At 43.7% G+C, this 27,301-nt stretch overlaps 1 protein-coding gene across 3 annotated transcripts in view; it reads left to right on the plus strand.

Moving 5' to 3' along the window:
* PHACTR2 (phosphatase and actin regulator 2) overlaps positions 1-27,301 on the plus strand; it is a 101,909-nt gene that overhangs the window by 5,313 nt on the left and 69,295 nt on the right. Inside the window, exon 1 of one of the 3 annotated variants that reach the window (XM_086744137.1) lies at positions 23,336-23,845. The exons of 1 other annotated variant lie outside the window; for it this stretch is intronic. In XM_086744137.1, coding sequence (XP_086600263.1) covers positions 23,803-23,845 — 43 coding nt within the window. In that variant the 5' untranslated portion in view covers positions 23,336-23,802. Of the gene's footprint in view, positions 1-23,335; positions 23,846-27,301 lie in introns of those variants that run through there. One more of the 3 variants, XM_086744139.1, reaches the window with a different exon arrangement.

Consider the following 27,301-nt stretch of genomic DNA (forward strand, 5'->3'; position numbering starts at 1 on the left):
CCCATGATATTTTAAGCAACTTTTCCAGTTGCTAGAGTACTTCTCATAAAGAAGCACCATGAACTCTGGCTGGTTTGGAGAGACGGTATAAGACAGTTTTTATTTTCTAGTAAGTTATGATTCTGTTTCCTGATAAAAGCTAGCAAGCATCAGACCATCAAGTGCTGAGTTTGTGCCTTATATTTATGATCTACCGGTTGTGGTTTTTTTGGCAAACTGCACTCAGACCCCTCTTCTGCACTCTGAATCATCACTGCCACCTATGGCGAAGAAGCAAGTGTTGTGTAACAGAAGCAGAAATCCAAATTTGACAAGTATTGCTTCCCCATACACTTCTAGCAAGGACCAGACCTTAGCTGCAGAAGCCAACCATTTTGACAGCACGGGGGAGCAGTCTGGAGGAGGAAAGGTTGTATTAAGAGAGGTACTGGTGCAAATCACCTTGAGAGAAGCAGCCTGTGCTCTAGAGGCTTCGAACACCCCAAATTGAGAGGGCTGAAAGTGATCTGCTAGGGGCAAAGCAAGATCGACTAGATGGAATTTTATCAAAAAGGTTTTTTTTTATTTCCCCTCTGTCTCACTATTTAACCATTTTTAATATTTTCACATAAAACATTTATGAGACTTCTTCCTAAAGTATAATTGGAAAATATAAGTAGCTTAGGAGTATAAGAATACCTAGCAACCTTCTCCTGGCAGACAGGAGTAAATCCTGAGTAAAGCAGCTGGGCTGCTCTCTAATCGCTCCTTCTGGCAGGTGGGGCCTCGCAGCCCCTGGGTGAGCATGGGGAGGCCCAGGCCCAAAGGGAGCAGCCCCCACCGGTGTCCCATGGAGGGGCAGGGTGGCAGAGGAGATGAGTCACCTGGATTTGTTATCCCACCCCCAAGGAGCCATGTGTGCTTGGTTCTGGGCACAGCTCAGCACTAGAAGGCATGTTCCCTTTGCTACTGGAGATGCCAGAATAAAGAAGTAGCTGTATGTGTTTGAATAAACCTGCCACCTTTTCTGCAGATACTGGGAGAAAGAAGCTAATGTGACTTGTACTGATACTGGGACAAAAGCATCCTCTCCAAGGATGCTGTGTGGGCAGTGGTACCAGCGGCAGGACTTCTGGCAGGGAACCAAAGTAGCGATGATGTTTATGGTTAGCTGCTTCACTCTCAGAGCAGACAGGCTTGACTCAGACTCGTCAGCCATGAGGTATCTGAGTTGCTGGGAACACATGGCTCAAACAATGGACCTGAGTGCAGAATTAGGTCTCTGATCACACCCAATTTTCAAATAAAGCAAAAGGCCCAGGAGAAGCTAAACTGCTCAGGGCCAAATATTTGCTTAATCTTAGTTTGCTCAGCACCCCCGTTCCTGTAACGTAACAATCAAAAATTACCGTGTTTGCATATTTCACAACTTATTGTATGCTAAAATCCCTTTAAATGTATTTCTGAGTAGCAACAGGCTATTTCATCATGATAAAGACAATTCTATGTCTCCTTAGAGAGGCAGACACACTGGGAGACAATCCCAGAAACAATATTTTCGTCCATGGCTTGACCATTGCTAGGAGACGCCTTGTACAACGTAGTTCAAACACAAATATGACAGCAGCTGGTATTTCCACAGGAAACAAAGTTGTAGTCGATTCGTTCTAGCTCCGGCTCCTGCTGACTCACACATCCCTTCTGTCTTTCTTACTGGGTCTTGCATTGGTCCAAAAAGCAAGGGGTATTTTGTTCTGGAGATCTGCATGGAAATCGTGTGAAGAGATGAACTGAAAATACGGTGAACTCAACCCAGCAGAAAACACATGTTGCTGGAGCTGCTTATTGACATTTAGACCATAGGCTTTGCTATGGGCTCACTGTCAGGGGAAAGGGTTTGTTAACGTAGGGAGCCCAGGGAGTTCATGTGTGTGTATCTCAAAAACAGCCTATATATTTTGGCTGCTTTGTTTGTAGCTGCACTTGTTATATAAGTCTCCTTTTCTTCTCTTTTCTGTTTCTGTTTTTGTTGTTTAATATTGTTAAAATAACTAATGTGACGCATTATTCTGCTTTAATTTCAAGTAAAATTTGGCAGCTTCTGGTGGTGGGATAAGGTTTAATTGCTCTTGGCATTTTAAAAAGAAATGCAAATGACAAAGATATTAAACTGACAAATTATGACAGCTCATATAACACTTTTTTCAATTGATTTTTTCCATGTTTTTTTTAATACTCAGAATAGTCAGCCTTAATACTACCATATTTACAATAAATCATTATTCTAATGGAGACATTCTGCGTTGTTAGGCAATACACAATCAGCAGTTTTCAATAAAGAATCTGAAAACTGTTTAACATTAATTCTGTGACACAAACTTATAAATGACAAACAATTTAAAATTGGGGCCAATATGTTGCCCTTAAATTGGGATTTTAAGAAATAATTAGAGCACAGTAAAGGCAGGTTGCCAAATGTAACTTTTTAATTACTTAGCACAGTGATTGTAATGTATTGTATGGCTTCTGTAAGGCATAAACATGCATTTCCTACACAACAGCTTAAGGCTCTGAGTGGTGCCCGCAAGAGGTCAAAGTGGCTGTTCACTTTGGCATGTGTGGCTTCAAGGGGCATAAAGCATCACAGAATTTAGTAGCAAGAATGGCTTTGGGGTTAAAAATGAGAATGGGAATCAATGGAAGAGTCCACTTATCCTACAAACCTCAGGGATGCTTTTTTTTGTTTGGTTGGTTTTTTTCCTCCTCTGGCACCCCGCAAAGGCCCTGTCTGCTCTGTGTAACCAGCGCCGTGCCAGAGATCCTTGAGCATGCTAAAAAATAAACTGTGATGAAGTTTCAAGCAAGATTTTGAGGTCCCACAAGGTAAATAATTTACTTTGCAACATCAGGAACATCTGAAGGTGATGATCATTACATTATATTATTTTACTGTCTGCTAGTTCAAAACAACATAACATCTATTAATATTGACTGTCTCAGCTCTGGATGTTGATTCTTCAGCATGAATACTACAGGAGATGGAGCAGTTGTACACATAGCTCTTCATTTTCACAGACGTTTCTGTCACCTTTGCAAACTCTCAAATTCCCTAAGGGTTGTGTATATTCTTTAATACTGTAGTTCGGGAAACTTGTCTATAAAGTAGAGTGGCAGGTGAAATATTGGCAAAGTAGATGTACTGCTCAGCACCATTTAGAGTCTTATTTTGAAATGCTGAAGGATGGGGAATAGCCAGTGTAATTTCCATCTTCCCACTCAAAAATATTCCCTTCCCTTAGGAAGGAATAAGAAGGATCGTGGTGGGATCCTCTCCCTCTCTCAGGTAGTTCCCTGCCTCGCTCTTTCTTCTGCGCTGCAGGTGAAGAAGCTAATTGTATGAGTAAGGGGGCAACTTGTACGGCTACTATTTTCTGAGAGTAGTGGTTTTCCACTGCATTAGTAATGCTGTGCGTGCATCAGTGAAGTTGGCTTCTCCTTGCAGTCCTGTTGCCCATTGTGACAGAGAAACGTGCTGTTAACTGTTGTCTACCTGCTGCAATGGCTTTGCTAATTCAGGGACATGAAAGGCTTGGCTGAGGTAAAGATTGCCCTGAGGTAAGTTCCCTCATTGATGCTTGCAATCACAGATAGATTTCTTTGGGGTTTTTAAATCTAAATTTGGAAACTTGATGGCAAATTCAGCTTTTTTTTTGTCTAGTAGAGTAGATGGCTCCCAAGTGTTAAAGTTTGTGCACCTCTTCCGGATGCAGACAGGTTGTGCAGCCGCTTCAGAGGACTACCCTTGGGGTGAGCATGGTGAAGGCAGAAGTTAGCATCATTCCTACAATCAGCATTTAACCAAACTTGTGGCATTGCTGCCTCATGTCTGTGATCTCCTTTTCCTCTGCTCTGCCTTTAAGACTTTTCCCCAGACCAGTAAGTGCTACCTCAAGTAGTCGATCAGATGCCAAATGAAGAAGAGGGCTGGCAGCATTGTGAAAGACAACTGATATGTTCTTACCTGAAAAAGCAACAAAAATACACTTCTCAGCAGATTGCGGATGGAGCTGCGTGACCTCAGGTTCTCCTTTTCTCTGCTTCTGGCACACCACACTTGTCTTTTGCACCTTTGCCTTTCTGCATCTTATCAGGAAGCACCGAAACATCCAGAGGATGCAAAAGTGGTGCTTCCCACAGCAAAGCATCCGTTGCCTGCTACTGTATTGGACTGGTCCTGATAACTCCTGTGGCCCCCTCCACTTTCACGTTCCCACACTGGTCTGCATGTTCAGTGTGAACCTGCATCACTGAGGTTTCTTTTCTTTCTTTTTTTTTTTTTCCTTCTTCTGCCCATTTTCACAGTCACAGTGTATTATGGGCAGAATGAAAAAAGAAAACAAGTATTTTGACAATATTAGTAGCTTGGCAACCGTAAAGCTTTTCTGTAGCTTTGCAGAGGAATTTGGAGTACTTATTTTCTGTAGTTCCCCTGCTTGTGCTATGCACTGTGCACCAGAGCTCCAGTTCTGCAACTAATGCCATGGAAGTAGGTTGCTGTGCTCAAATTCAGTGTTTCCCTGAGTCTTCTGAGTTCAGTTTTAGCATTGGTAAAACAGCATACGCATCGCTGGCTTAGACTGCTTCCACCACCGGTCATCCGTTAGCTGTCTCATACTGTTAGGAAGGGGGAGTGGGTGAAATATTATCAGCAGCTTGGTTTCTAGAAATACAGAAACAAAATGGTAGGAGAACACTTGCATGTATCAAACTGGGCTGCTTCTCAGCTGAGAGAAAAAGCAAAGACAGTTTTCATGTGCCTCATGATTTCGCTCCTTGCCAACTCCCTGGTCGCACTGGCTAGGCCCAAATACTGGAAACTGGAGGTTCTTTACAAATGGTATAAAAGGACTTCTCACAGCTGAGAAGTGGTCCCTAAGTTATTTCAGATTTTGCTGTGTCAAAGATGACCAGTCCAAGATTTTTACCATCCTTAAAAGGCGTATCACTACTTCCACTTTGCTCTGATTTTTTTCCTCCCATTTCAGCAAACATTACATTAAATCAAATTCTGTTTCATGTTCATTTATAGAACAAGCTGCCTCCTCATAATATTTATGGATGGCTGCATCACATTCTTTATGCAGTTCAGGAAGCATTGCAAACACATGGGAGCAAAAATGTTTCCCAAGCAGAACAATGCACTCTTTGGCACGCGGAGGACTGACTTGTGTGGGTGATACTCAACCAGAGTGCAGGGCCTGTGGAAAGTCTGCCTTGCTTAGGGACACTGTTGGAGATGGAGTGCTGGGCTAGGTGGACCTTTCCTACGCCTGTTGGAGAGATGCAAGTAGGGGAGAGAGGTAGAGAGGTCCTAGCCCATTGCAAGACGTGTTAGTATATAGCAGTGGCCGGGAGAGTGCTTTTAAAGAGCTGCAGCCACATAAAGGCACAGAGATGCTGTTTGTTTTCCTAGCCCAGAGGTGGAGCCGGCAGAGCTTTCTGGCCTTTTGTTTGTGGGCGGGGAAGGCTGTGAGTTACCTGGGCTCAGCATCATTTCTCTTCTGAGGGTAACCAGGTAGGGCACACAATGTAACCCCTTGGTGTCCTTTGTGAGGGAGCTGCACACTTTTAAAGAAATTGTTATTAATCTGTGTTGTAAAAATTTTTAAAGGGAGTAAATGAGGTAGATTGGTAATCATTAGCTGGTGAGTCTGACATTAGTCCCAGGCAAAAATATGGAACAGATGATACAGAGACTGAGCCAGAAAGAACGGAGAGATTGAATACAAATAATTCCAATTAACATGGGTTGGAGGAAAACAGGTTTGAGGGAATTATTTCATACATCTGTCTTGCTGCATTAGAAGATGTTTGGCTTGATTCTGCTGCGTAGAACCTAAAATGATATAAAACCAATAACTTATGTATCAAATGGGCTATTCCTTGCCTAAATGCCAGGCTTCAAAATATGAGTGTATTTTGGGAACTGTTGCTACCCATCAGGTGTGATTCAGGAGGTATCCAGCAAGAATTGGTTCTTTGCTTCAGGCTGTATGGTACTACTAGCACTGACTAGGAAGAAAATATATAACTATTTTTAGGTGAGAAACCAATGCATTCAGTATAGACAAGTGAAAGGCCCTATAATCAGGGGGAAAATGAATTAGGTCATAGTTACAGATTGGGAGGCTCAGTGTTGAGAAGCAGTGATTTTGAAAGATACTTGCATAATAATAGCATTCTGCTGGAAGCACATGCTCAGCTGATGAGCTTTGTCCCAGAGAGCTAATGCACTCTTTAAATGTATTTGCAATATTGAAAGATGTTGTCTCACTCTGATGTGAGCACTAGAGTGACTGTTCCTGGGATATTAGGTAATCTTTGGTGTCCTACGTCTTCCTTGAAACACGAAAATCTGGAGACAATTCAGGAAAGCCTTGTAACTTAAGTACTCTGAGTCACTGTGAAAGACTGATGAAAGCATTTTTCTTAATATTCTCAACCTCCTTTGCACCTCACCCTAAAAGCCCTCTGCAGCTTTCTAACTACAATAATCCTACAAAGAAAACTGTCTCAGTGGTTTTTACTAGAAAATACTAGTTTGGACCTCTTCATTCCCACTTATGACTAAATATCACCAAGATCTACCTGTAGTAGTACATTGTTGGGAAGTGTAATATATATATATCTGTATATGTATTACATGTGTGTATATATATATTACATGCAAATACTGTTAATGGGCAACTCTGAATATATTTTGGATTAGAAAAAGGAAGGTAACTATTGACTACCACCAGGGAAAAACAATATTGCTCAACTGAAAGCAGACAGATCACTTAAAAGGCTGGAAGTCAGAGGTCCCAGGTGCTAGAAAGCCTCTAGCAGGATGCTTCCTAATCAACACTCAAAATTCTTCCTTCCAGTTTTAATGAAGGCTGTTTCCACGGGAGCTGGCTGCATCTGCCTTAATTGCCGCCTGTCGGACACTACGGTATGGCAACGCTGACACATACAAGCCTTGGCTACCCTGCCTCCTCAGCAGGAGAAAAGCCTGTTGAAATAATGCCCATTACGCTGTTTTCCAGTGCACATGTAGTTAAATGAAAGATGCTCCGTTCTTTCTCATCTTCCCAGAGTCGGCACCAGCCAGGGTTCCTGTCCAGTGCATTAACTCATGTTTCTTTTATGTAGTAAGTACTAGCGAGTCAGGTGATGGGGGTAAGCCAGAACCAATTAAGTCATTTATCTCCGCTTGCAACAGTGGAGGACAGATTTTGGCATTACTCCAGCGTCTCTGAAATCAGGCACCGTCCTCATTCCTCAGTGTCGCCGTCAGCCTGACAATGTAGCTGGAACCCATAGAGGGCTGCAGAGAAGACCGTGGTTAAAAAACACTTTGGTGTTCTGCCTAGTAGGAAGAGTTCACTGGCTGAATCTGGCTGCCTAAGAGGCAAATTACTGGTGCTGCTTTTCATCTGCAACGAATCACTTTCCGGTCTTATTACCGTCGCTTTAGGCGGATGGTGTGGATTTCTCCTCTGCGCTCCAGTGAGAGAGAGTTTTCTTAAATTTTATTTTTCCAGAAAACATCAAAAGGAACCTTTAAGTCCTGTCCTTCTTCAAGTTTGTGATGTCTTTCCTTGGGTGTGTCCTGGTTTTGGCATACCAGCTACTGAGAGGAAAAATTAACTCCATCCCTGCCAAAACCAGGACAGGGTGGCACCTGGGAATGCAGCACCACAGGGCATCCCTGCTAGGAGAGGCCCCCTGGGACAAAAAAAAGCCAGAGACAGCAGAACAGGTTGTGGTGAGGGTTAATGCTGTCATTGGAGCACGCAGCCAGGGTCTGCAAACTCCACAGTGCCTAAAATAATGAGCAATTCATTAGGCCTTAAATAGACTATGTGTATGGTAATACAGCCTCCTGATTAGGGCACTCACCTGTCCTACCCAGTACCCACTCAAAATACTGAAACACTTTTGTTTTTTGGGGGGGAGGAGGACTACAAACAAGAGCTCAGCCTCATTCCACCATGCTGTAGAGAGGTGCTGACATTGCTTTATTCTCTGTGCAAAAGCATCATCAATGTTTCCCCCTAATCCCAGCTGGCAGGACAAAAGTCCCCAAATACACATACTATACCAGCAAACAGATCTGGTTGGTTTGGCTGCTGGAAGGTAGAAGAAGCAGGAATTAATCCCTTCAGGCAGAAAAGAGGATTGAGTCAAGACCTTCCAAACTGTTCTGCGTTCTACCCAAGCTACTGCGTGGATGGACAGAAAGGGTTCCCTCCATCTAAATGCTGGTCTTGCGTGGGATTTGGTCCAGAAAGAGAGCCCCTGTAACAGAAATTACAGGGTACCTTGCTACCCAGCACTGTCTAGGCTCATCTCTTGGGAGTGGAGACCCTGAGGAGAGAGGATAAGCTTTTTTCCCCAAACATGCATGCTTTTGACAGCCCAGTATCACTTGGAATAGCTCCTCAAGCTCCTCAAAAAGCACAGTCTTCAGGCTGCTCTCCAGGACTCTTTCAAAGGGACTGGACACCATTTATTCAACAGTCTAAGTGCCACAACAGGGCATTGCTATGGCACAGACAGCTGTGTGGTACCCCTAAGCGGACATTTAGGTACCAAGGATGAAAGCTTCAATGTGTGAGTAATTCTGGTGCCTGCGTGATTGGGCAGCAATGAAGGAGGGGGTTGAGAACTGTGGAACTGAGTGTTTGTGGATCCAACCACATTTCTGTAAAAGGGAATAATTCCTCACATCTCTCCTGTTACCCCCTAGATTATGTCTATAGCAGATCTGTTTGCTTTACACCATAGCTGGTCACCTCCCATCAAGCACTCTGCTCCAGCTACACCGATAAATGTGGTTCTCCTATACTTTATTCTCCTTTGGCCTCCAGTGAATGGCAGAAAAGACTTTGACCATCATGGAAATAGCTGCCACACACAGCATGTGATTTCTTCATAGCAAAGGGAATGGGAGTCAAGAAGTCAGATGTGGGTACAGGCTGTTGTTGTAACCTTTTGCTCACTTCCACAAACAATGCCCTATTGTTATGTTGTTTCCTGCAGATTATCCTAATAACCAGAGAGCAGCGAAGCATGAACATGTGTTCAGGTTTCTTAGGCTGAATTCTAATGTAATAAAATGTCTCATTTTTTTAAGGGCTGATCAAAAATGCACAAGAAGGCGAATCGGGTAAGACGGAACCCAGGGAATTTTGCTGTAACCCTGAAAACTTGGAAACTTCCTGGAAGAAATTGATTTTATACCTTGGGACATGTGATGCTCGCTTTCTTTTCTGCTATTTTATGATTTGGCAATTATATACATAAGTGTATTCTCTAAAGGGGCATAATCTGATGTTGGTAGTAGAGCTTTCATAAAGACTTCATTGCAATTATAACAGGCAAGGATTTTTCGTGTATGTGACAAAAACACAACCTGAGGCCTTGTGTGGTGTATGAGCCAATGCAAATGCTGATCAAGTACCTCGCCAGGGAAAACAGGGAGACGTGGAGCTCCTGGCCACATCACTGCACACGTGCTGAAATATTCCAGATATTAGGTATAAAACTGATTGTCACTGAAATGTATTTTATTGACTTCCGTGGAACAGCACCAAAGATGAGCTGAATAATGTCTCATTTTGGCAATTCAGTACCGGGCTATTAGCAGTAGACTAATGACATACACACATAAATGCTCTGTCTGTAGAGAGGGTCGCACCCCTCATATTCGGGGTTTTCTTTCGTCCTTTAGACTGGCTCAGCTTTTAGTGAGCATTAACCTGGCAAGTACATAATGTCATGGCACTTGGAAGGGTTTGCAGTCAGAAAGGCCCTTCCAGTCAGATAAATTACATTCAATGCAAAAATTAACAGGCAGACAACCCTAAAATAACTTCAGAAAGGGTATGGATTTTTCTTAATAAGGTGTTATGGTCCATTAGTTAACCAATGTTACGGGACAACATATACGAACAAAAAACTGCTTGCTTGAATTGTGGATCTGGTTACCTTACATTAGCTTAGTCAACTTGATGTGGAAAATTATTTATAAAATCACCTAATATTTATCATATTATAAGAAAATGCCAAATTTGTATAGGCTGCCTGCACCATAATTTTTCACCTACTTGTTTAATAACAGAATATCTTAAAATTCAGATATTTAATTTTCTTTCTATTAGACTGGTTAATGGATCTTTTTGATAGATCTTCCTTTCTGTACCTCTTCCAGTCCATGAATTTGAACTGCATCAGGTCTCTCTGGTGGAGCTCCTATTCAGACTTTCAAAAATTTTGTAGGATTAATAGGATGTTTTAGCACAAACATTTGTGCACCAAGAAAGTTTTCAGTGGTGCTGACCACACAAGAAAATTTGTACCTTTCTACATGGGTCAACATTCAACTAGCTTCCATCAGTTTAGCATATCTATATATGAATATGCATGAGTCTGAATACACTCACTTTATAAATTATTTTGCTTAAATTGATCCAGTCTTTGTCCATAGACATGACCTGCCTTGTGAGGCCAGGAGTTAGCAGAGTGCTGAGCAAGGCTTAAGTGTCTGTACCTTTGAAAAAATTAGCTTTGATTAGCTTGAGCTGCAGGAATCTGACCCCTGACAATGTAATGTGATTTTAACCACACTTTGTCTTGAATTGAACGGCAGTCTGCCTGGATCCAGGTGTAGTATCCTATGCTGGGACATTTGGCTTTTGTGGAATTCAACTGTACAAAATGAAGGTGGCCCTGTTTCGTCCGTTAACCAAAAGGCGATCTCTCTTAAGGACTACTTTAGAAAGGAACAATATTTTCTCTGTATACATTAAAAAAAAAACGACCCCAAAGCCACTCTGTGCTTTTCTCAAATGCTAATTCTGCATACTGCACTCTGATTTATGTTCAGCGTGTCAGGATAATGGGGATGGAAAGCATAGGACACACCTCTCAGTTGCATAAATACATTGTAAAACATTCTGAAAGTTTTCAGCATGTCTCCAGCAATGGAACATTAAGTAAGAGGAATAAACAAAGAAGGGACCATCAACCTGTCCTCCACATAATGTACTTAATGACTGCCAGCTACATTCATAAATTCACGGGCACTGGGTTTTATCACCATGTGTGAAACAAGGTTGCATTTTATTTTAACTGTGCAGTTGATGGGAAAATGAAGGCTCTGACATCTTGTGTTGCATTTTAGGAGTTTAAGTGAGTGGGATCTATGCTTCAGAGGGCTTAGGACCACCTTCCCTCCTGGTACATCGTGTGTGTAGGCAGGACTTTACATAGACTTTCGCTTACTGTTTTGGCAGAAAACAACTATTTGCTGCAGTAAACAGCTAACGTGCAGAGAACGGTCTCAACTTTTCTGGAAAGGGTAACTGTTTAAAAAGAGAAACAGAGTGGGTTGGGGTGTCTTACATAGGGTATCTTTCTTCTCTTCTTAACACCACTAAGACCTATCAGACAAGAAGGCCAGTATTTACATACCCCAGTAACAGGCAAACCTACACGAGACAGCACAGTTCTCTAAGTGACTTTTACAGAAAACACTGGAGCATGATACCAAGCTGGATTTGGTGGATCGTACCCCACAACCAAAGGTATCTGCGCTGCAGCCAGAGCACCCAGCGGATGCTATTTGCAGTGCCCATAAAGGCACTCCTGCTTGCCACGGGGCTGCTCCTTGCACCGACCCAAGGTTTTAGAGGGTGCTTGGCATTGCAGCCTGTCTCCCAGTGATGCTGGGGACTGCAGAGGAGGCAGCAAGGGGGGGCAGGTCATGTTTTTGGAAATGTGTAGTTTCTGCCTTTGGGAATGGGTCTTCTTGGGTTATTTTTTTCCCTACACTCAAATACTTACAAAAAGCACTGTAAAATCAAGTAATTTTTCTCTCAGTACCATACCAGTAAAGGTCTTATTACTGGCTTTCCCACATCAGCTTTGTGGCTTCTATACAGGATCGTAATTCAGCGAGCCACAGAACCATGAAACTATCTGAAGTACTATTTGTTTTAAATGGATTTTCCTTACAGACAAGTTATCTTTCTGGACATTTCTGTGAAAGCTTCTGTCAGCCCAATTTAATTGGATTGTAGCTGAAAACAATAATATTACACTTACATGACTTTTAAAAGTCTCCGCAACTTTCCCCCCTGCAGCCCATCTGGCTTTAATGCTGCTGAACTTTAATTTTTTTTTTTTTATTTTAACTAACTATATGTGCTGCATTAATGATGTGCTGTATTAAGCAGGTAGTTACGAAAAAGTGTAATATTGATGTTTAGTCTTGGTAAAAGCGCTTTTCACAAGAACCATATGGCATTCCTGCTTCAGTTGACATAACTGATTTAGTTTCCTTATATGTGGGTTTTGCAACTGAATGAACCTGAGCTAAACACGATCTAGATCAGCACAAAAAAAAAACCCCAGGACTAGTGTGGTTAAAGCACACTGGTTCCCCTGGCCACCAGCAAGAAATGCATGATATGCAAGAATTTAAAAAGCAAAATGAGACCCACAGATTTACACTTGATTGAAACAATCACTATGTAGAGACCAAATGCCATGCATATGGGAGGAGCTTGAGGCAAAGTTTGCCAGCCTTTCTGCCTTATTCAAAGTAGCCTTCTCCAGGGAGATGTTAGCAGGTTACTAGACCAAAATTCCCCTATGTCATGCCGGCAAGGGTGCGAGACCTGACCCTTTATAACACTCCCCATCCACAGCAATGTACTCGGTAAGACAAAAATTAAACAGGGGTGATATGTTTCTCAGCATCAAGGATGGTTTTAGAAAGGATGCTATGTAAAACCTATTAGGAAGAAAGCTACATCCAGTTTGGAGAAGGAAAGACCGTGGCCGATTCTGAAGTTTCAAAACAATATTTCCAAACAACTTGATGGTGAAGGGGAGGGAGGAAGGTGGTTGGCATGTTAGGCCCCCCCTCACTAACAAAACCAGAACACATGTATATAAGTATGAAATTGGATCTACTTGTATCTGTGAACCAGTTGCACCTTTTTGACATTAAATCTAAAGCACAGAACCTAATTACCAAAGTCAACAACCACTGAACCCATCCATGTTCATGAGCTTTTGTGAACTTCTTGGCTGGCTGCTCTTCCCCAGCAGAGCAGGTTCCATGCTTTTTCAGCCCCATTTGCTTGCCCATGGCTGCTGTTTGTGAGCCTCACAGACCCTACCACCTGATTGACCCATTGGCTCTTACAAGGAGCCGCATCTTGGGTGAGCGCCACAAGGCTGATCCATGCCATACCGCCACTGTGGTACATTTTGGGGCGGAAAAAGCTGGTGTGTTCCCAGTGCACAGAGACCCAAGGCACGACTTTTTCTCTTCTGTCCCCACCTCTCCACACCCTGGTGACTTGGGGAGCAGCCGCTGTCCATCCCCCTGGATTGCTGGGGAGCAGCTGGTCATTCCTGGCGGAGCCCAAGTCCTTCTCAGAGCCAGTGAGTAGGTGTAGCCACACATATGTGCTTACAGGCACCAAGCCGGACGTTTTGGTCCGCCCTCCTGAGGGAAACGGGCTTGTACAATGATGCCCTAGTATGATGGCCTCTAATGACAGCTCTTGAACCCTGTGAGGAGCTGGCATCAGGCTTGGCAGAGGAGAACCAGCCTGAGTCAGTGCTCTGCAACTGCTCCTGTGTATCTGCAGCCAGTCAGACCCTGAGAAAGCCAGCAGAGTGGGGATATCGCTCAATTCAAGTGGCAGAGGGGGACACCTCACCAGCCCCACTCCTGGGGAAATTTTCAGTCGGTGTTTGCATTTTATTGTGAGGCACAAACTGAGAGCAAAAGCCACAAATCTGCAGAAAAGCCAGGCAGAACAAAAGCAGAAAATCAATTCTATGCCCTTGATTATGACACTTTTAACCGGTTGTGGGCTTTTCTAATGAATTGGCAAAGATGCAGGCCAAGCATCATAGCTGTAATCGTGGTAGGTGCAAGAAGGGTTTTTTCCATGACAGAAAACTGCCCAGGGCTCAGCCAACTGCCTTGGAGCAGCTGGAAGAAACAGACCAAAGGCAGCAGCAAGAGTCTGCCAGCGAGGAGTGCAGCTGAGCAGGATGCCCTTATGCCTTTTGTAGCACCCTCCCTCCCCCCATCACTCTAGATGAAATGTGGAAATCCTACCTTGGGGATAATAACACTTCCCCAGGACCAGTGTGAGGTGCTCACATGCTGTAATAATAGATGCTGTATAAGTGCTGCACATGGAAAGTGAATATTGGCTCAATATTTGCAAAATGGGAATAAAAAGCCCAGTCTTGCAGAAGACCATTCAGGAAGTGTGCGGTGCAGGAAAGAACCCGACCCAAGGAAAGGAGACCACCTCCGCCACCGACCCCTTGTTCTGTTGCTCTGCTGACGCTGATGAATTAAGTGTATAGTGTCACACTGTGCAGAGTCAGTGGAACAGACATGGGGAGATGTCTGACATATATTTTGAGGTGTATTTAATGTTGTAGTGCTTCCGGATTCCACTAGCATGCTAGGGGTTTTGGCCTCAAACCAATGCCTGCACCAGTACCATGTGTCTCTGGAACAGCAGTGCTTACTTTAGAGCTGGCTATGAAAATAGTTTCCATTATAACCCCTTGTTTTCACATGCTGCTTATATTTTATTTTATTTTGAAAATCCTCTTTTGAGTCAAAAATTTCCATTCTGTATCTTTGCCAAAAGATGAAGTTTTTCCCCCCTCTTTTTCTTAAGCTTGGAGGAAGAATCTTTCAGATATTTTTGAGTCATGGGAGAGTGGAAAAAATGTATTTTCCCAGTAGGGTTAAAAAAAGGCCCATATTTTCATAGTAGTAGAAACATTAGGGGAAATTAAACTGAAGGCTGAAACTTGTATTTTAGTCTCTAGACTAGATTTCTGTAGTAAAACAGCTTCATGGGGAATTACTTTGATTTGCCAAAGGTAGAGATTATTCTGATTTTGGGCAGTTAATTGGGCACAGGTCCAGGTTTCAAGCTTTGCTGGCATTCAGGACATCGTTTAAGGCAGTGTCTTTACAGCTGCTCATTTAAAGGGGAAAGAGCTGGTCCCCTGTGGTCTTCTGCCCTTCAGAGATAATTATAGTCCGGCAACACATTTAAATTCATTCTAAAATCTGATTGAATGGAGAGGAACTAGAGGAGCAGTTGTGCCAAACACTCTGGAAACTTTTCCTCAATTCTCAGTCAAGTCAGCAAGAGCAAATGCAGGTGTTGAAGTCATGGACAGGCTCAGGCACTTTGAAGGGGCCAAAGTGCGTGACAGGGTATGTACACACGAATGTCTCAAGCAACTGAGAAACTTCATTGAGTACGCCTGCCAATTTTTTTGTTGATGGCTTTTTTTCCCCTTCACATAGGCTAGGAAGCATCAGTGTAAAAATCTGCTGGGCTCTGTGTAGTTACCCCGAATCGGTTCACAAAGAGAAAAGAAAGAGGTAGGCATCTACAGTCATGCTGATGAGCGATTCCGCACCCCTATGCTGCTTTCTATTACTGACTTTTCCTGGTGAGAGCTGTAGCTGACATACTAGTGGTAATCCCCCTCCATGTGCTCTAGAAACTGTACAAGATGTGAACAACTACTGGGCTAACGGTACTGTTCTGACCTTCAGATCCACATTTTCTGGGGTTTTTGCAACTTTTAGCGACGCAGCCTGCACATTTCATTAAACCTTTCGCTTTCTGTCATTCAGAACCTGCTCTAAGTGTACATACATTTGGCAAAGGCATCCAGAATTATGTGTTTATTTTGCTTTGGTGCCAAAAAGCCGTGATTCATTAAGGAGCTTGGAGCTGCAGAGGGAAAGCTGCAGCCAGCAACCACCACACATGCCTTGAAGAGCAGAGAGCTGTGTTTTCCTAAGGAAAACATTTAGCATGGGTGGACTAGTATCACGGCTGGCTTCTCTGAAGTGAGGAGGCACTGCTGGACAGGCTGGAGAGCACAGAAGTTCTCCCAGAGGACTGGGCTTTTCCCGACGCCAAAGGGGAGTCGGTCCAGCTGGTAGGAGCCTTTCCTTGAAACGATGAATTAAGGGGCTCCAGTACTGTGACCACTGCTATGCTAAACACAATGAAAGGTGCAACAGGCCTTGAGAGAAGAGGTGAAGGAGGAAAAGTGGTGTCCCGTGGTAAGAACAGACCTCCAGCCACTTTTAGCTGCACTGCTTCCTTTTCTCTGCTGGGGACACGCCAGCTTGTATCAGGAAAGGGGCCTCTGCACTCTGTTTATTGTAACTACTGATAGGAACTTGCAGCAGCTAAAGCCTTGGAAAACCTGGCAGAAACCTGACTCTTGAGGAACTCTACGCTCCAGCATGTCGGTTTTACGCCATCGCTTTCTGCTTCCCCAGTGGCTTGAACTAGGACAGGCAGATTGCTATTTATAATCTGTAATGTAGTTCTTTTTGTCTTTCATGATAAATCTGGAACCCTGGACAAAACCGATATCTGGTGACAAATACACACTTGATTGGAAAATTTTTGATGGTTGTTTTCTGCCTGGAAAGGAAATGCTGTCCTGTACCATCACAGTACTGACACTGCACAGCGACATGCAATGCAACAGGAGGTGCTGGGATTAAGGAGTCAGCACAAGGCACTAAGGAAATGATCACGAATGAACAACATTAATATTGAGAGTTCTTGCTATTAACCATAACAAACATGTAAAAGAGTTTTTGAAAATTTAAAGTTTAAAATTTAAACCAGGACTGTAGCCTTTAAATTATTAAGTATTAGGGACATTACAGACTTCAGATAATACATCATGCCATCTATTGGGAAGTTCTTCAGCTTTTTTCAGGAATATCTGGTCTAGATTTAGGGACACAATATGATCCAGTATGTCAGTTTCCCTCGTGCTTTAAACAAAGACAGAAGGCAGCTTTTCGCAGCATTAATTGCATAGTGCTTAACTCTTCTTAAAAGAAGATGACAAGATCCTTGCCCCGAAGAACACACATTTCTTATAGCATAGTAACTTTCAGTAAATTCAAATTTTAAAAAGACCAACACTGTTGGGTCAGAAAGGCCTGATTAATCAGTGTCTCAATCTTCCATTTGCTCACCTTTCATAATCTTGCACAAGAAGTTCTCCAAAACCTGGATTACACTGCTTCTGCTGCTTAGGTACTAAGTATTTAGGCAGCTGATAACTTTAAAAACAGTAGATGCAAAAGTAATAATACCCCAAATAACTACTGAAATACTCTGGGTCTATGAGAAAAGGAAGGTTCCCGTGTAGGCCAGGCTTCTTAAAGCAAAGCAAGGGAACTGACTCCAGATCTTCGCCAGTCAAGTAGACAAACATTAGCCACAACTGTGGGATGAAGAAAAAGTCAAAGAACTCAGAGGGATATCAAGTTTTATAATTTGCCTGCAAGGAACACTAGGGAAGAAAAACACTTTTGAAAGTTATTGTGGAACAGAGCTGGGGTGGAGAAGTGTGTAGAAATTGAAATGTTAGAAAAAAGCACAGCGGTGGAGCAGGGCAGTTTCTGAAGTTGAGGAGCACATGCAGGAGATGAGTAGATCTGCTCTCTGTGACTCCCAAAATGTCTGCATTGGGACAATTTTCTTTCTATTCTCTGCCTTTCAACCGCACATATTATGCAAATTACTTTAAAAGCTCAGTGCATACAGTACCACAAGAAACTGCAAACTGTTATTAAAATGAAAACAGAGATTTTTTCAACATACTTGCAGTGTTCAAGTCTGCAGAAGTCTTTCCTAGAACAACTTGCCAAGTAGTTACTTAATACAGGCAAGAGTAAAATTAAGTTAAACAGTACAACAAAAGTCACAGATCAGATGATAAAATTACAGGAGTAGATCTATAAGCATTCATTGCCAAGCATTTAAAACCATATTGATGCACTTATTGTGAAAGTTTCCTCCAGGTGGAGATAGCACCTCCAGGTCAGAGAGCACAAACACCCCAGGACACCTAGCACACAGCCTGGAGAGTAAATTACTGAACTGCAGTTGCCATGAATTGTTCACCTGTTTCCCAGTGTCCGAAATTGGCTTACAAACTGTTATGATGAATAAATTAGAGTAGCAAACAAGTTTGCAAGTGCATAACCACTTTGCAGATAGTTTGTGAGCAGAAAGAAAACCTGTCTCTGCCAAATTGCCGTTGAGTGAGTTTGCCCAGCTGTGCTCTTTTCCCACCTATGATGGTGAAGAGCTGGTGAGGACAAACAAGAGCAGACATTGAAACAGGAGTTGAGAACACCTGAATACTAAACAACTCTGACCCCCTCAGATCTTCCATAGGTACGGGTCATGCTATCCATCTCCCACTGCAGACTCTAATCTGAACAAGAAAATCTCATCCCAGAAATGTCTGCTACGTTTTTTAATCAGAATAGCCCTCATCTGCATATTAGATCTCATGCTACACACATATACAAGTGAAATAGTCTTGTTTTACAAACACATCTCAAGTTCATGAAGTAGCCCATACTTCCTCTTTTGGTGGAAGATTTCAGTTCTTGAGGGAGAGCAGAGTATCTGTTTAACAGTATTCACTGCAGTAACCAACATAATAATTTGGGACAAGGAGGGAAGAACTGTGCACGCAGCATGAGGCAATCAGATAACTGCAGTATTACTACTGGGAGACTGAGTCCAGGAACCCTGTCAATGCCAATGTTGTGTTAGAACAGTCTGGCATGACTTACTGGAACCTGTTCTACCCATCATCTGAACCTCAGCTTCCCCACCTGACAGAAGACATATTCATGTTTTAGCATCTTGTTGCAGCGTTTCCTTCAGTACAAGGTTAGCCCTGCCTAAAATGATAATGGAAATTTTAATCCTGAAATTCTCACTTTCATCTTCCCAGGCCATTTTTGCTTTGCTAGTAACTGTGGATTTCCAGAAACCCCAGAAGACTACAATACCTACAAAATGCTGGGCAGTCCATTTGTGTCTTATCCTGTTAGTTGTTTAAAGGCAAAGTGGAATATACATCCAAACACATCATAGATAAAGTAATCTAAATCCTAAAAAAGAAAAGGGCTATACCAAATAAAAATGTGTTTTAGCTAAAAAATTGCAATCTCAACTCTCTGCTAGAATCAGTTGTTATCAAACATTATCATATCCTTAACCTTTTAACTGTCCTAAATGCCAACTACCAACATGGCAAGGAATTCAATGCACAGATTAAAATATTTCTCTATCATACTGCAGAATAAAAGCTCCTAGACAACTGAATAATAAATGTATGTATTTTGTGTGGATGCTCATATGGGAATGTCAGTAGGAAGCTAGAATCCCTTCTGTGTGGAGGCAATTACATAAATATAGCTCTAAATAGGAAAAATGTAATCTATCTTTGCTTTCAACAGTCCAGCTTCTCTCATAGGTCACATTGGTAGATGTCTTTTTGTGCAGTGTTGAGGATTCAGGGTTCATTCCCTCCCATTGGTGGGTCATAAGCTGAATTCTTAAATCAAATGGCTTTAAAAGCAGGATCTAAGCAGAAAAGTGCTTTTTTTTTTTCTAATTTGATGATCAGTAATGACTGTGAGTAGTCCGAGATGTATACATTGCCCCTTTACATCTTTAGGCAGGAGATAAAGCAGAAAGAGACATAACTGCAGTATGGGCCAGTACTATTTTATGCATTCAACTACTATTCCCTATTCAGGATCAAGAGAAAGTATTTATTTTTGCCCACTTTACAAAAGCTGAATGAAGAATCTACAGTGATAGTACTGGATGCTCCTAGTATCTTGTCCATCATGAATACAAATCTCCTTAATAAGACCTTTACATTTTCTAATTCAAGTAAACTATTCATTGTTTATATGTTGTTCTTTCGGGTAAACTTTTATAATCAGAAGCATAATTTTCTTATTCTATGTAATGTGATGCCTATAATCTGTTAGTGCGATAAATTAACATTTACCTTCCCTAAACTTGAGTTGACATCCCCTGTTTTCTAAAGCAGTAATTATATTATGCAAAGTACTGCTAAGCATCTCTGAGGTATGAAGACAGGAGGTGGCTCAAATGAGGTGGCTGCAAAGAAAACTTATAAAAGATAGTCACCATCATCAGTTAATTTATGAAAAAAAAAAAACCAAAGCAAAACAAGCAACAACAACAACAACAAAACCAAAAGAAATTGGCAACTAGTTGACCTGCACTGGCGGTTGTGATAACTATGCCCATTTTATTGGCCTATGAATTGATCTTGAGGAGGTTAGTACCTTCACAGGAACACGCAGGCAGGTGACACATACTTCTGCACTGAAACTGGGATTTTACATAGCAGGGGAACACAAATTCCTTTGATAAAATTAATGAGATTCACCGGAGGCAGACAGGAACACTTTTATGTTCCTGTTTACAAGTGACTCCAAAGAGGTCACTCAAGTTTCTCAAAACAAAACCTTTTAAAATCATTTTTCCAGGTAAGAAAAATAAATGTGGGAAATCATGGCAAAAAATTCTCCTGAGAAAGAAGTGACAGGAGCTGGTTGTTCAACAAGCCACCTTTCCGAAAGCCTTTCCTCGGGTGTAAGAAGGGACCATTAGGCCACCCACATTCCACTGAGCTCCCACTGCGCAGTTCAGCCTGGTGCCTCCTGTACAGGGTCTGGATTTGGAGGTGTCAGGCAAAGAGCTTTGCCTTCAGGGTCTGGACTTCCAGGAGTGCTGCAATGCTATTTTCTCCTTGCAAAAGCACTTTTAGGTTGAAATGCAACATGTCAGTCTTTCTTTCCTGAGCACATCCACACCAGTCGAGCCTTTTGTTGGAGAGCACTTTCTTCCCTTTCCATCTCATCTTGTGGATCTCTTTTAAGCCGTCTCCCATCATGCAGCATTGTTTTATAAGGGGCAGACAACAACACTGGACATGGGACAGCACTCTTCGTCTGATAAAAAGCAGAAGGATGTAATGGGATTTCTATCTACCCCTTTCCCATTTGCATATCCAGACGTGAATATCAGCATCCTTCTGTACCAGCACTATCTTGCTAGGAGCTCATGTTGAATTTCTCTGAGCCCCGTCATGGAGCAGCTTTCTGACATACCTTCCTTGGCCCTGCAGGCTGCATTGCTCCATCCTGCAAGTCCGACTTTTTTCTCCTTTTGACCCTATTAAAATGTACTTGTTTGAAAGAGCTGAGTTTGTTGAATAATCCAGATAGCTCTGTGACTGCCTTGTCCTCATTATCACTCTGGTAATATTTACTCTGTCTAAAATTGCTGCTGCTGCTTGTTATTTATTTAGCCTTTTAAAGCTGCTTGAAATAATACTTCTCTAGATTGTTGATGAAAACACTGAAGAACCTCCTTGCAGCTCCCCAGGAGAAACACCCTCATTAAGTGCTAGTGCTCCTTGGACAATTGATCTTCTTCTTATTTAGTACTTCACTTGTTTGTGCTTTATTAATTTTGTGTTGTCCTCACTTTTTTCCCTCTTACTAAATTAAGTACCTAGCAGAAGTCTATTACACTCCAGCCTGTACCCCTGGCAATTTAATGTGTAATCATATAAAATGAAGAAATAAAAGACCTGTTTACCAAGACCTATTTTCTACCAAAAAAAAAACAAACATGAAGACTAGCATTAGTTGTACTCTTCTCTGTGTATTAGCTGATGACCACATCTCTTCTGCTCATAACTGATGTCAGGTGACCCAGACTGCAGCCACCCATGGGACTCCATTTGCTTCCTGAGTATGGGCCCCACACCAACACAAATCTCCATTTCCTAAAATGTCACCACAGTGACAACACATACAAAGATCAGCAGGTCAGAAATCTCTCCAGCCAACCTCTCTAGGACTTTCAGGCCACTCAAAACCATAGTAGTCTCACCATATGTCTCGCTAATAGATCTTCTTTAGCAGGAGACCTTATAGTGGTCTTCCAGTACCTAAAGCGGGCTTATAAGAAAGACAGGGAGAAACTCTTCAGCAAAGCCTGTTGTGATAGGACTGGATTCAGACTGGATACAAGGAAAAAAAATTTTACAATGAGTGTGGTGGAACACTGGAACAGGTTGCCCAGAAAGGTGGTAGATGCCCCATCCTTGGAAACGTTCAAGGCCAGGTTGGACAGGACTCTAAGCAATCTGATTGAGTTGGAGATGTCCCTGCTTCTTCCAGGGGAGTTGGACTAGATGGCCTTTAAAGGTCCCTTCCAACCCAATCGATTCTACAATTCTATGTTCTTTAGATAAGCCTTGAGTGTCTGTCCTAGTTTTGGCTAGAACAGAGTTGATTTTCACCTGAGCTGGGAGAGGAACTGGAGCTGGTGGCATCTGTGACTGGGGAACACAGCTGGGATACCTTACCAATTAGCAAACAGCTGGGATAGCTTACCCAAATTAGCCAAAGGGCTATTCCACACTATGTGAGGTCATACTCAGGTTATAAATTGGGGACAGTGCAGAGGGTTAGGTTTTGCTACTTGAGAGGAAGCTGGACATCAGGATCCGCTGTGAGCTATTGTACTGTAAATTTTGTGCTTAAGTATATTCTGTTATTGCTTTTGTCAACTGTCTCTGATTTCTCTTCCTTTGTTGTTCTGTTAAACTGTTTTTATCCTAACCCACAAGTTTTGCTTTTCTATCTTTCCCCCTTCTCCTCCCCATTCCACTTGAGGAGTGGCAAGGGGAGGAGTGAGCAAGCAACTGTGTGGTATTTTAGTTGCAGAGAGGGGCTAAACTGTGATGGTGTCCTCATGTCAAGCATCTCCCTGCTTGTTTTGAGATATTGCACAGTAATAGCTATTAGGGACCTGAGCTTTTTAAGTTTTTTATCACTGACAACTGTTTGCTCCAGTTAAGCTTGTATCACTGCTTGGAGTATGGCTATGCATTAGGAAAACTAAAAAAAAAAAAAAAAAAATCCTTTGTTCCTTTTGCCCTTGTGCTATGCACAATCTCTGTTTCTCCCCATCATCCCCCTTAATTTATCCAACTGATCATGGCCCGTCTCGTTGCTTGTTACGGCAGAGTGCTGTCTGGATGCTGCTGTCTTAGCCTGTCCGCTTTTTTTTGGAAACTAAAAGCAGGTCCTGTCCTTGGTTATGCCCCTGTGAGAGAAGGAAGGGTTGGCCCCTTCTCCAGAGCCCTGTCACAGCCAAACGAGGGCCGCTCACCCCCCGGGAGCTGCCCTGCCCGCCCCTCCTGGTACCGGCTCCCGGCGGAACGGGGCAGTGGGGTGGCTCCCTGCCGCTGTCCCGCGTTTTCCCTGTGCCCCCCTCACAGAAGGGGTGAGAACAATTTTGTGTCTGGACCAACGCTCTGGAGTTCGGAGAAGGGCAGGGGCTCGGGACGTTAGCAGCCCGAGAAGGCTCGCCGATCAAGCGCCGTCTTTTCCAATCTCCGTATAATTAAGGGTGGGTTTTTTCTCTTTTCTCGTATTTATTAAAGACTTTTACGGTCCTCACCGCGCCCCTGCCCCGCAGCTGGGATTTGGGCAGCGAAAGGCGCAGCGGAGCGCAGCCTCCCCCACCCGCGGCGGGCGGGGTCGAGGCGGTGCCCCGGGGCGGGGGGCGCGGCGCTGCGGCCGCGGGCCCGCGCCGATCGGCGGCCCGGCAGCGCGGGGGTATGAGGGGCAGCCGCCGGCCCGCAGCCGCCGACGACGACCCCCGCCACCGCCGGAGCAGTCGCCCCCCGCCAGCCGGCGCGGCGGGGAGCGCGGCCCCGGCCAGGAGTGAGATGGCCCCCCGGAAACAGCCGCGGCGGAGGCTGCGCGCCCGGCGGGCGGCCTGATCGCCTCCCGGCCACGCCATGGGACAGACCTCGGTCTCCACGCTGCCCGAGCCGGCCGGCGGTGAGTACCGGGGGACGCCAGCGGCGGGACAGGCGGCGGGGAGCGGGGCCGGGGCGGCGGTGGGGGCGCAGCCGCCGCCGCTCAGCTGTTCCCGGGGACGGCGGAGGCCGGGGGGGGAGGGGGGGCGCTCCCCTCCCTGCCCAGCTCGGATGCCCCAGGGGCGAGGGGCTCCGCGGTGCCCCCACCGCGGGAGCGTGGGGCTCCCTTTTTCCCCTTTAAATAAGTACGAAGCGGGGGGAAAAAGGGGAAGGAAGGGAGCTCTGGCAGCTCGCCCAGCAGCGCGGCTGGTAACCCGCCCGTCCGCTTTTGGCTCCGGGACATTTTATGTGTAAGCGAACTATTGAAAATGAATAAAGAGCGTGTGAGTGGAACTACCCCCCTATCCCCAGTAAAGCAGCCCTCGCTGTTTGCAAATTAACTTTTTTAAGATAGTAGGAACTCCTTGGGAATGCTGTTGGGAGGCACGTTAGGAGAACCCGGTGTGTTTTAGTTCCTGAAAACCGGAGTGGGTCTCTTCCCACAATAATAGGATGTAGAATCTAAATTAACTCCAACGAGGTCTGAAGTTTCCTGCGAAAATGTCACTGCATGCATGTTTTTCCTCAGTGCCTGTTTCCTTTGTGTCCATTTAAAAAAAAAAAAAAAAGCAAATCCTGTTGTAGACTTTTAATTCTGAAGGCTGAACTTTATTCTTAATGTGCTTGTTGCTATTAATGTGGGGATGTTTTGTCAAATAGGAGACAGCGCAACAAACTTTTTTCCCCTTTTTTCTTCATGGGGGAGGTTTCAAAAAAATAGTTATAGTAATAACACATAAATTTTCAAAAAAGCTCTGTTATGTTGCCAGTGGTGCAACTTCCCAGTCATACCATCCCAGGAAAAATCTTGGATGATTTCTTCTCCTGCCAAACATTGCATCAAAGAGAGATTTGACAGTTTCCAGTAAATTTCACCATCCTGTCGAAGGTTTCACCCAGCAGCCAGCATGTTAGAATTGTATCAAGGTAGGCATCGGGAAACAGATGTGAGGAAACAGATGGACTGGTTAAAAGTTTTTGTTAAACTTCCTCTGCAAAAATGTGTCCAAACTCTTCTGTACAGAAGTCTGTTGTGAGGGTATTTTGCCTGGGAGGGGCCCCACTAGTGATAGCTGTGGTGCCGGTGTTCCCTCGGCAGAACACTAACAGACGATAACTGGACTGGATTCCTGGTTTTAGCTAAAAGAAAAAAGTCATCCTTGAATTCTTTCCCAACTGAAACCAAGATTTTCAATCAGGAGCAGTAAGAGACAGTTATCTGAAGATGTAAGTTATGGTGATGCTACCTCAGTATCGCCAATTAAATTCTAATTATCAACGTTTTAAGAGCACTGCACTTGTGATGAGACACTGTGCCTCTGGGAGGTTTCACGAAAGAGCAATCCCACTGTACTTTGGCCCCATTTAAAATGTTTGGAGAGTATGTCCTCCCCAGGAAACCACGGGGGCAGGTAGGTTTCTGGGTGGCATGGATTGTTGGGAGTGCAGTCATTTTAGTCTGCTGCTTGGCATGGTCTGAATGCTTAATACGTTGCAAAGTTTGGGAGGCCCCATACAGCTCTGATGGGGCCAGGAGATTGACTTCTATTGGGTTTTGTTCAGATGGGTTCCCCCTTAGGCAAGTAGGCCCAAAATGTTCTTTGGTTTTGGTGTGCCAGCAAACTCCAAGCTGTTTAAGTCTTTGACAGCTGCTAGAGATTAGAGTTGAAGGAGATCCCTGTCTTGCGCACACAGGGGCTACAAATCTGTTTTAGTGCTAAGGAATCAATAGTGCATTCAGATCGCAAGTGAGCCACACAAAAGCAGCTGTGAGAAGTTACTTGCCTGTTTGCTCCCCTTTTTTTTTTTTTTTTTTTTTTTTTTTTTCCCCTAGCCATGCCAGCCTGTGAAGACGTGGATCCTGCCCCCCGATCCCTGCTGTGCCCCTGCAGGGTTCAGAGGCGCTGTTGGCTGGGTGCAAGGGAGGGCACCCCAAGTGAATCGCCAAGGGGTGGACTGATAAGATGAATGTAGTTTGATGTAGAAACTTAAATAAAAGGTTTTTCCTGAAAGTCACAGAGTGTTAGGAGAGATAAAATACATGCATAATACAATACTCGGTATGGACCCCAGCCAAGGTCCTGCGTTTTTGTTTAAGATTTGCTTTCAATGAAAGACTTAACTCTTGGAAAAGGAAATACATACTGAAGTACTTAAACAGACCAAGGTCCTAATGGCACTTTCGCATTGGGTTAAGTGCAAGATTGAGGCCTAACCATGAAACTCAAAGTTTTTCTTGACTATGTATGCTCATACCAGATGGATTAGAGTGCCTGTTAAGAGAGTAAGAATCGGATTTTCGTGCCTCATTGGAGCTTTCTTTAGTAGCAATGCTTTCTTGCTAGAGTTTGCCATCAGCTGGGTGTGAGTGGGTGTTGAAGTATTTTGGACAGGAGGATCAGGGCTTTAATTGTCTCTCATACCTATGAGCGGTAGATGGGCAGCAAAGCACACCTTAGCTGCCTGTGGACGCCCATCAGGCAGTTTTTTGCTCTGTGTTCTCAGTTCTAGCTTTTCAGTCATTTAGATAAATTTTCTAAAGCTTGTTTGTTATTTGTTGTTGTTAGTGAACATGAACAAACAGTGATAGCAAGAGGGACTTGGGAAGATGGCATAGACAGTACAGATATGTGGAAAAGGAGGAGTGCATACTGTCCTTGTTCCTCTTCCTTCCTCTTCTGTGATTTTCCCATGCCTGGCGGGACTTGATTAACATGCTGTCACCCCATTGGCTGGACTTCAGTGCTTTTGGGGGTTATCAGCCATCATGTGCTAAGGCTATTGCTTCTGCTTTCTGATCTACAGCTTATCAAAGAGCTGTGCACTTTTTTCGGTCTTTTTTTTTTTCTTTGTGAATTTGTTCTTGGGTGGTTCAGTACCAGCCACAGTACTGGGAAACAGCCAGGTCCTCAAGTGGAAGCATGATCAGCATATTGGGAGGATAACTCTTAAAAGCAGACTAGTTAGGTGGCAAAAGATTTTTGGTTTTTTGAGTAGAGATGTCTTGTTGAAAATTAAACTTATGGTAATAAACAGACCTACCAGTGTTCCTAGGAAGAGGTCAGGCAGTTCAGTACAGAGCTTGTGGAGTACAGCAGAGGGTATGAGGAGGGGAAGGACAGACTGTGCAGGGAAGGTCTCAGAAGCTGGTCAGGGTGCTCAGCAGGTCCAGTTAAAGACTGGACTCAGATTGCTGTCCTGACCTGCAGTGCCACGTACGTAATCCATGCGCATGTTTACTCTGGGGTGGGTGGGAGTTCCTCATGTCGTATACATTTTACAGAAACAGAGCACAAATTGTCAAGCCTGTGGTTCATCCTATTACAGACTCAAAGTTTTTTCAAGGATGTGAAAACGTACTTTGACGGAACAGGAAAAC

This window comes from Chlamydotis macqueenii, chromosome 3 (assembly GCF_036417535.1).
Source record: "Chlamydotis macqueenii isolate bChlMac1 chromosome 3, bChlMac1.mat, whole genome shotgun sequence".
In the NCBI taxonomy this organism is placed as follows: Eukaryota; Metazoa; Chordata; class Aves; order Otidiformes; family Otididae; genus Chlamydotis; species Chlamydotis macqueenii.